The sequence below is a fragment of the Apis dorsata genome, unplaced genomic scaffold (assembly GCF_000469605.1).
Source record: "Apis dorsata unplaced genomic scaffold, Apis dorsata 1.3 scaffold_884, whole genome shotgun sequence".
Lineage (NCBI taxonomy): Eukaryota > Metazoa > Arthropoda > Insecta > Hymenoptera > Apidae > Apis > Apis dorsata.
Genome location: NW_006264000.1, coordinates 191,950 through 200,036, shown reverse-complemented (window position 1 = coordinate 200,036; position 8,087 = coordinate 191,950). Strand labels below are relative to the sequence as shown.

Below are 8,087 nucleotides of genomic sequence, written 5' to 3'. Positions count from 1 at the left end.
TTTTTTTTTTTTTTTTTTAGTATTGAATTGGAACCTTGCAAAAGTGAAGTAGATATAACTATTGTAGATAGAATATGTGCTCTTCTTAATCCGCAACCTATTTGCGTTTGTAATCCTGTATCTAATAATAAAAATACTGTAAGTTATCAATTTTTATTATATAATTATATCAAAGTGTGTATAGTTTTCATTATTTTCTTACTATATCATTTTTAGAATCAACAAACTTTATTTTATCAAGCCATAGAAAGTCCTACCTTGTCAGATTTTGCTGCTGTTATAAACATATCCTCATCACAATGTACAATAAAATTAAGGTAATTTACACAATATATATATATATATATATATACAAAAATAAAAATATTGAATTGAATATAAAATATTTTAATAATTTAAAAATAGGTTTCCAATACCAGATTTAAGACCGTTACATGATATGAATCGGGCACCGTGGTGGAAGAGATCTGTGAGAACAGATTATATGATTTTAAAAATGACAGATGCACAAATTCATTTTTGCCCGCATTTAATTTTTTCTAAGAAAATTTTTTCCAAGAATCATCCGCATTCTGTAAAAAAGCATTTTGAAATTCAATTCCGAAAATTACTATTTTCGTATGCAGAAACGGAAACAGATATACCACTAAACATAGGCAAAGTTACAACTCACGAAAAAGATAATGCAACATGTCAACAAGATAATGAAGGATTTGGTTGGGCTAGAATAGTTATTACAATTTATCCACAACGTTTGAACGATCAACTAGAAGATAGTTCTGAAGGAGAGCCTGATTCTAGTTTTGATGAAACTTTAGAAAATGCGCCTAAACATCAGCCGTCTCCGTTCAGCTCGAAACGTATTATTCATGAATCTGATACGCCTCATTCCAAACCACATTCACAGGGTGATAAGGATGACTCAGAGCAAAGGTTTAGTTTAAAGTTGAATTGATATTTTTTAACTTCTTGAAAAATAATTTTCAAGATTTACATTTAATCTCATTACATCTAATCTCATTATTTTAATAGAGAAGGCGAAGAGTTGATCATACCAGGAAATCGAGAAGAAATGTTAGAATTTATAGATGAAGGCATTCGCAGTTCTAGAATACAAATAGAAATCAATTTTCCATGTGTTTCCGTCCAAATACCATCTAAACATCTGTATGAATTGTTATATAATAGATTCAACACTGATCTTTTTTTATGGAAACCATCAGCGCCAAGACCAAAGTATGGTACACATATGGAAAATCATATAGGTCTTGATTTGGCATCTACTTTGTTACAAGAATCTGTTTATCCTAGGTAAATAATATTAAAATCAAATAATATAATATTTTTTTATTTTATTAAAAAGATTTTTTGTTTTAAGATTTAGCACATGTAAAAGTCGGGTTCAATATGATTCTGATTCAGACTCAGAGGAGGGTATATTTCATTCTGCAGCTGATAAAAGTTACAGGCAACATCAAAGTAAAATATCAAAGAATGGTCAGAGCAATTTAGCACTATTTTTGAATATAGATCAAGGTCTTCTCTGCATGTATACTCCTGCTCGTGATTCTGTAAAAAACGTTATACCCGGACAACAAGGCGAATTAATAATTCGATTAGATGATGCAACTATATTTTCTGTAACCGCATACAAAGGAAATTCAAATTTGAGTTATGTCTGCGCTATGATAAAAGAAATGTCTTTGGATCATTGTGGATTAATGACGACACCTTCACAACCACCTTCATTGAGACCTATTAATAGTGACATTCCCAAACATTGTCAGCATTCTATATATAAAAGTGATCTAAATGTAATGGGAGCAAACAATAATGATGATATGGTATTACTCGCTATTAGAATACAAGCTGCTCATCAAACGCACCGTATTAAAGTTTGTTTTTTAAAAATTTCAAATAAAAATATTATGCTATCATTTAATTAAATAATTGTCAATTATTTTGAAATAGACTTTCAGAGTGGCAGTGGGCATATCAAATGCTACATTGAGGCATAGAATGTTTAACACTGGTACATCATGGTTTACGCAATTAACAGATTGTTTGGATGTAGCCGATCATCCAGTTGCTGGATATTCTGCGCCAGGAATATTAACGGAATTACATTTACATCTTTGGGATTGTGCAGTTGATTATAGGTTCTTATTTTTTTTAAATATTACTTATGAAATACAATAATATAATAAAAAATTTATATCATTTCAGACCAATTCATTTACCATTGAGATCGATGGTAACTCTTGGTAATTTTAGTGTTTCTAGTAATATTGCAGCGCATACAAATACTTCGACATTACGTTTTATAGCAGAAGATATTGCCTTGTTCATATCTAATAAATTAGGAAAAAATGTAGATTTAAAACGGGATTTTGTATGTGTAATGGATGTAGGATTGTTCGAATTATCATTAAGATTGAACGATAAGATGTGCGGCGGTGCACCTAGAGTTGATTTAAGGGCAAGCAACAATGTATTGCATGTTCGAACATGTTCCGATTCTGGACGTGCTCTTATTCAGTTGTTAACATACTTTGCTAATGATGGAGATCTTTCGTCAAGCATAGAAACTACCGGAAACATTACGGTACCAAGTTCTGGCGATGAAGAAAGTCTTCTTGGTGATGAGTGTGTTAATACTTTGAGTAAAAGTCAAGTTGAACGTGTTAATAATTTAATGAAAGAAGCAATGGAAGAAACAGTAAAAGGTAATATTAAATAATATAAGAGATTTAAAATATCCAAATAAATGTCAATTATGAATAATTGATACAATTACATGACACAGGAACATCTTCAAATATAGACGGCAATACATTAGTAACTGAAAATCAAGTAGAAGTTTTTTTCTTTCCCGACGAATCTTGTCCTGCTTCACAGGCAGTACCTGAAATGTATAAAAATCCTGAGCAGTGTACAAAAACAGAATGTGATACAGAAGCTGAGGATTCAAACGAAGATTTTTGTATATTAGGAGAAGAAGCGGGTACAGGAATTATGCCTAGGCATGGTGTACCAGAAATTCGTTGGCTTTGTCAAGAATCATTAAGGATAATAGATAATCATTTCTCAGTTCCACTTGGCAAAACTGATTTACTTAAAGCACCAAGACATTTTCCTGCTCCAATTTTAAGGTACACTCTTTGTGAAATGACTTTAATCTGGCATATGTATGGAGGAAAAGATTTCGAAGCACCAATAACATCCAAAAAACAAGTCATTATTAATGACAATACAATTCGTCCTATCATCGCACCTCAGGATAAGTACGTTTTATTGTATGTAAGTCAAACATTTTATATGAATAATTTATATGAAATTACATTATATATTGTTTATGTTTACAGAACCAGATCACCATGGTGGGATGGTGTAACTTTCAATAAATCCAATTCAAATGAAATACATTTTGGAAGTGCACCAAATTCACCACGTGAAAAATGTAAAGAAATAACAGATTGGCAAGTAATGGGAGGTCCTGGTCGTCGCCATGATATCTTAATGGAGCTTCAATTAAATAAAGTGCGCTTTCAACACGAAGTCTATCCAGAAAATACAACAGAAGCAGCAAGACAAATATTATTAGTAAACGAAATAGAAATTAGAGACAGATTAGCATCTTCGCACATTAACAAATTCTTGTATCAATATAGTAGTGAAGCGAGACCAAAACAGTCTCATGCAAATATGTTTGCCATGAAAGCGGTCCATGTTAGACCAGATCCAAGATTAAGTGCTCAAGAATGTTGTTTAAAACTCAGTCTACTGCCGTTACGATTAAATATAGATCAGGATAGCCTATTGTTTTTGATAGAATTCTTCAATGAATTGGGTAATGGTACGAAACACGCTCAAGAGAACTGTAATGTACCTAATAATCCACAATCCTCTCCAGTATCCAAGCAAGGAACACCAACGCATCATCCACCAGTTATGAGTGTGAACGAGTCCACGCCTAATGCATCAATGCCAACGAATACATCGCAGAATGATACCATAGATCCGAATTTATTAATACTCTTGGAAGACGAATTGATGATTAAAGAAAATACTGTGAAAGCGAAATCGACGCATGAAGTACATGAAGATTGTCAACCAATATATTTTAGGTAAATTAATTATTTAAGTGTAATATAAATAAACTTATAAATAATATTCAAATAATAAATATAAAGCAAAATATTCTATATATTATAAACAATATAATATTCTATTAATATATCGTATATAAAAATTTGATTTATTTAATTTATTTAGGAGTGTGATATTTTCTCCTGAAGTCCTTGTTAGATTAGATTATCATGGAAAACGTGTAGATTTGACTCATGGGCCGTTAGCAGGACTTCTAATGGGTTTAGCGCAATTGAATTGCTCCGAATTAAGACTGAAAAGATTAACACATCGACATGGACTTCTAGGATTTGATAAACTAGTAACATTTTTACTTTCTGAATGGTTACAAGATATAAAGAAAAATCAACTTCCAAGTTTACTTGGTGGCGTAGGTCCTATGCATTCATTAGTTCAATTATGTAAGTTTATATTTTATTAAAATATATTGTTTTGTATATTATATTGTAATGAAATGATTTGCTTGTTGTTACAGTTCAAGGAATAAGAGATTTATTCTGGTTACCTATTGAACAGTATCAAAAAGATGGTAGAATTATTAGAGGACTACAACGAGGTGCAAATAGTTTTACGACGTCTACTGCTATGGCAGCCTTGGAACTGACTTCTAGATTGATACATGCTATACAAAGTACAGCTGAAACAGCTTATGATATGGTCAGTCCTGGACCTAGCGTAAGGCATAAACACAAAGGACAAAAAGGACGTCGGAAAAGATATAGTCAACCATTGGACATTCGAGAAGGAATGGCTAATGCATATATGCTAGTAAAAGAAGTAAAGTATCGCATATATTTGAAACTATAAAAAATTTTGCATATTTTATATTATCAAATTAATTATATATAATTAATTTCGAATGTGTTTTTCAGGGTTTAGGAGAAACAGCTAATCAATTGGTTCGTGTAGCCAGTGAAGAACATGAGCAAAAAGGAGTCTCCGGTGCCGTAGGAGGTGTATTACGACAAATACCGCCAACAGTTGTGAAGCCAATTATTTTAGCTACAGAAGCGACTAGTAATGTTTTAGGTGGTATGCAATCACAATTAGTACCCGATGCCCGACGAGAAGCAGCTCAAAAATGGCGTCAAGATTCGACTGACACAAATTGAAGTTATTTCTTAAGTAATGGTATGGTTCGATGTTTCAATCGACTTTTGTATAACACAAATCCATGACGTAATTTATGATGATAATTTAAAAAAGATATACAGAAGAAGTTCTTTCTTCAAGTTAGAAGATTTATAATGAGCGAAAGAATTGATTCAATGATGAACATGAATGTTAAAAAATTTTTTAGACCTAATCGCATAAATTTTTTGAAAAGCTAAAAAAATCACTTTTAAATGATATAATATATTCGTGTAATTATATGTTTCAGTTCCATTGCTCTTGTTACATACGAAAAGATCGATCCAATTTGCTATATTTATAGTTTATAAATAAAATATATATACCATCGTGAACATTGTCTTCACAGCTTGTATGTATTTTTGTTTAAATAACGCGTATGTTTTATACCAATGATATGTATGTGACAATTTTTATTAATAAAATTATGACGCTTATTATTGCATGCCACTTTTTGTATAAAATGCAATTTATTGCTATAATATACATATTCTGAATATCTAAAGATTTAAATACGTTTAAGTTGAAGATAAGCTTACCTATTGTCGATACATTGTTCATAACTGAAATGTCCATTGTTTACGGTCCTTTTTACAGATGTCATAATGAGGAATTCTTGTAAATATACGCCCTCTTGAATCACAGAGAAAAATTGTAAAAAATGTGCAATAAGTTATATAGATTATATACGATTTTATTAATTTATCATATTATTCAATATAGATAATATGATAAAAAGGTTATGACTGATATGTTCATTATATTCTTACGCAATTTAACAGGTACGGAATATGCTGCCGCCTATCGAGCATTTTAGAAACTATCATATTTAAGAAACACCTTGTTTTCTTAAGTTACCATGACAATAAACAGTTTTCCTAGTAATTTAAATTGTGACATTCTTAGATACAAGTAAACACTTAACCAGTTAAAGTTATTAACCTTATTTTTGTTGTAAATCAACTAAAAATGGAAGAAGATGAAAAGACTGCATTTGAAAGTTATGAAAGTATATCAACTATTACTTCTGTGGAAGAAGAAGAGTATAAATTAGAAGAAAAATTAACGAAAGATGATATTCTTAAAATAACAAAAGAACTTATAGAAAACGTACAACAAGAACTATGTTTGATCAAGTTATGCTGGCCAGAAATTGATTACACAAAAGATCTTTACCTAAGAAGACTTCCAAGTAGTTATTGTACCCTCAGTGATAAAGAAAAGTTGCTTGCATGGTATGCCGAAAATTTTCGACAACAATTTCACGTAAAATATCCAAAAAGAAAACCATTATTATTAGTATGTGAAAATGAATGTGGTATACAAGTAAGTATATTATAAAATTAAAAAATTAATAATAGGATAGTAATAAAGCTTTCCAATTCAAATCTAATGATATCTCCGATTCCATCCTTCTTGTCTCTAGTTAATTATATTAAAGATAATGTTTAATATTATAAATTATGCAATTGGATTAAAGTGTGGATCATGGTTTTTATGAAAATTTCAATTGTTTAAATAATTCTTTTTTTATTTATTATCCGCTTCGTTAAAATTAATAATTTTTTAAGTATTAAATTAAAGATTAATCGAGAGACTCGATTGTTATTTACGATTTATCGATTCTTTTCATCTACAATAAATTTTCAATATTAGCTTATTTATTCAAGACTCTTCCGCGCAATCGAACTAAAAAACGCAAAAATCATTCATTTTAATCATGACAAATTGATATTCGTCATTGGTGTAATTTTTGGTGCTACTCTCATAACATGATGATCTCAAGTTAACATGATGTTCTTTAACTTTTGGATATTTGAAGATGGCGAATAACAGCAATGTATAGGAAATTAGTTTACGTTTCTTATTAACGTTTCTCAAAATCAACGCATAATTGTAAACTCATAATAGCTTAAAAGATTCTCCAATATTTATATATAACATCATATATATTTACATTACACACTTTCTGCATATTACAACACGTGTTTCGTTATTATTTTCTTTTTTATCTAAATAATTAACTTTTATACAAACGAAACAACGGTCGTAAAAAATATAGTCGATACTAAAAAAGAAATGATCCGATTTCGCAATCCATCTGCAACGAAGTATTCTTCGAAACAGAATCAATATTCTTACATTTAGTATCTTTCAATGAAGAAAATATCATTTCTCGTTACTTGTGATTTTCTTTTCGATTTTCAAAAAAAAGAATAAATTAAGAAATTATGCGAATATCTTGATATTTTGTTTCCTTTTTCTAGTTTATTCTTTTAATAAATACTTCTCTCGATTTATTGTATAAAGACATTATTTTTCGTATAAAAATTAAAATATGTTATAAAAAAAATTATCAGTTATTCAAAATTTAAATTGTTCAAAGTATTTTATATGTAACGAGGAATGTCATTCTTGATAGACTAAGATTCTCATTATCATTATTTTTTCTTATTCGTTTGTTCTTCATTTAATGCAACTATAATGGAAATATAACTGTATAATAGGAATCTTTCTAATATACCCGAAAAAATTTCCTTTTCTACAATCTAAATAATAAAAATAAACTTCGCTATACATTTATTCATACATGCTTCAAATGTTCTACAATATATGTTATGCACTTTGCGTGCAAGTGCACGGTCACAGTCTTATTTACACGTACCATCATTTGACAGTACTTTCTTCACTTTGGTTTTTCTGTCAGTTTTTATAAATATACATTGCTAACTGCAAGATTATTTCCTTTCAGTGTACCTAACGTTTCGCGCGTTACGTGAACACGATAGGAACAATCATTATATGAA

The 8,087-nt window shown here is 29.9% G+C and overlaps 3 protein-coding genes across 5 annotated transcripts in view; all 3 read left to right on the top strand.

Moving 5' to 3' along the window:
• LOC102676749 overlaps positions 1 to 143 on the top strand; it is a 6,338-nt gene extending 6,195 nt beyond the window's left edge. The window contains exon 3 of the mRNA XM_006623366.2: positions 123 to 143. Within this exon, the coding sequence (XP_006623429.1) occupies positions 123 to 125 (3 nt within the window). The 3' untranslated portion in view covers positions 126 to 143. The remainder of the gene's footprint in view (positions 1 to 122) is intronic.
• LOC102677226 (autophagy-related protein 2 homolog B) overlaps positions 1 to 5,717 on the top strand; it is an 8,797-nt gene extending 3,080 nt beyond the window's left edge. Inside the window, exons 8-19 of one of the 3 annotated variants that reach the window (XM_031514079.1) lie at positions 21 to 138; positions 217 to 317; positions 406 to 933; positions 1,033 to 1,311; positions 1,379 to 1,895; positions 1,972 to 2,159; positions 2,227 to 2,726; positions 2,825 to 3,284; positions 3,366 to 4,127; positions 4,276 to 4,550; positions 4,625 to 4,926; positions 5,022 to 5,717. In XM_031514079.1, coding sequence (XP_031369939.1) covers positions 21 to 138; positions 217 to 317; positions 406 to 933; positions 1,033 to 1,311; positions 1,379 to 1,895; positions 1,972 to 2,159; positions 2,227 to 2,726; positions 2,825 to 3,284; positions 3,366 to 4,127; positions 4,276 to 4,550; positions 4,625 to 4,926; positions 5,022 to 5,261 — 4,270 coding nt within the window. In that variant the 3' untranslated portion in view covers positions 5,262 to 5,717. Of the gene's footprint in view, positions 1 to 20; positions 139 to 216; positions 318 to 405; positions 934 to 1,032; positions 1,312 to 1,378; positions 1,896 to 1,971; positions 2,160 to 2,226; positions 2,727 to 2,806; positions 4,128 to 4,275; positions 4,551 to 4,624; positions 4,927 to 5,021 lie in introns of all 3 variants that reach the window. The other 2 variants (XM_006623370.2, XM_006623369.2) reach the window with 2 other exon arrangements.
• Positions 5,718 to 5,872: 155 nt separating this feature from the next.
• Positions 5,873 to 8,087, top strand: part of LOC102676532 (dynein regulatory complex subunit 7-like) — a 2,802-nt gene continuing 587 nt past the window's right edge. The window contains exons 1-2 of the mRNA XM_006623364.2: positions 5,873 to 6,062; positions 6,187 to 6,606. Coding sequence (XP_006623427.1) covers positions 6,250 to 6,606 — 357 coding nt within the window. The 5' untranslated portion in view covers positions 5,873 to 6,062; positions 6,187 to 6,249. The remainder of the gene's footprint in view (positions 6,063 to 6,186; positions 6,607 to 8,087) is intronic.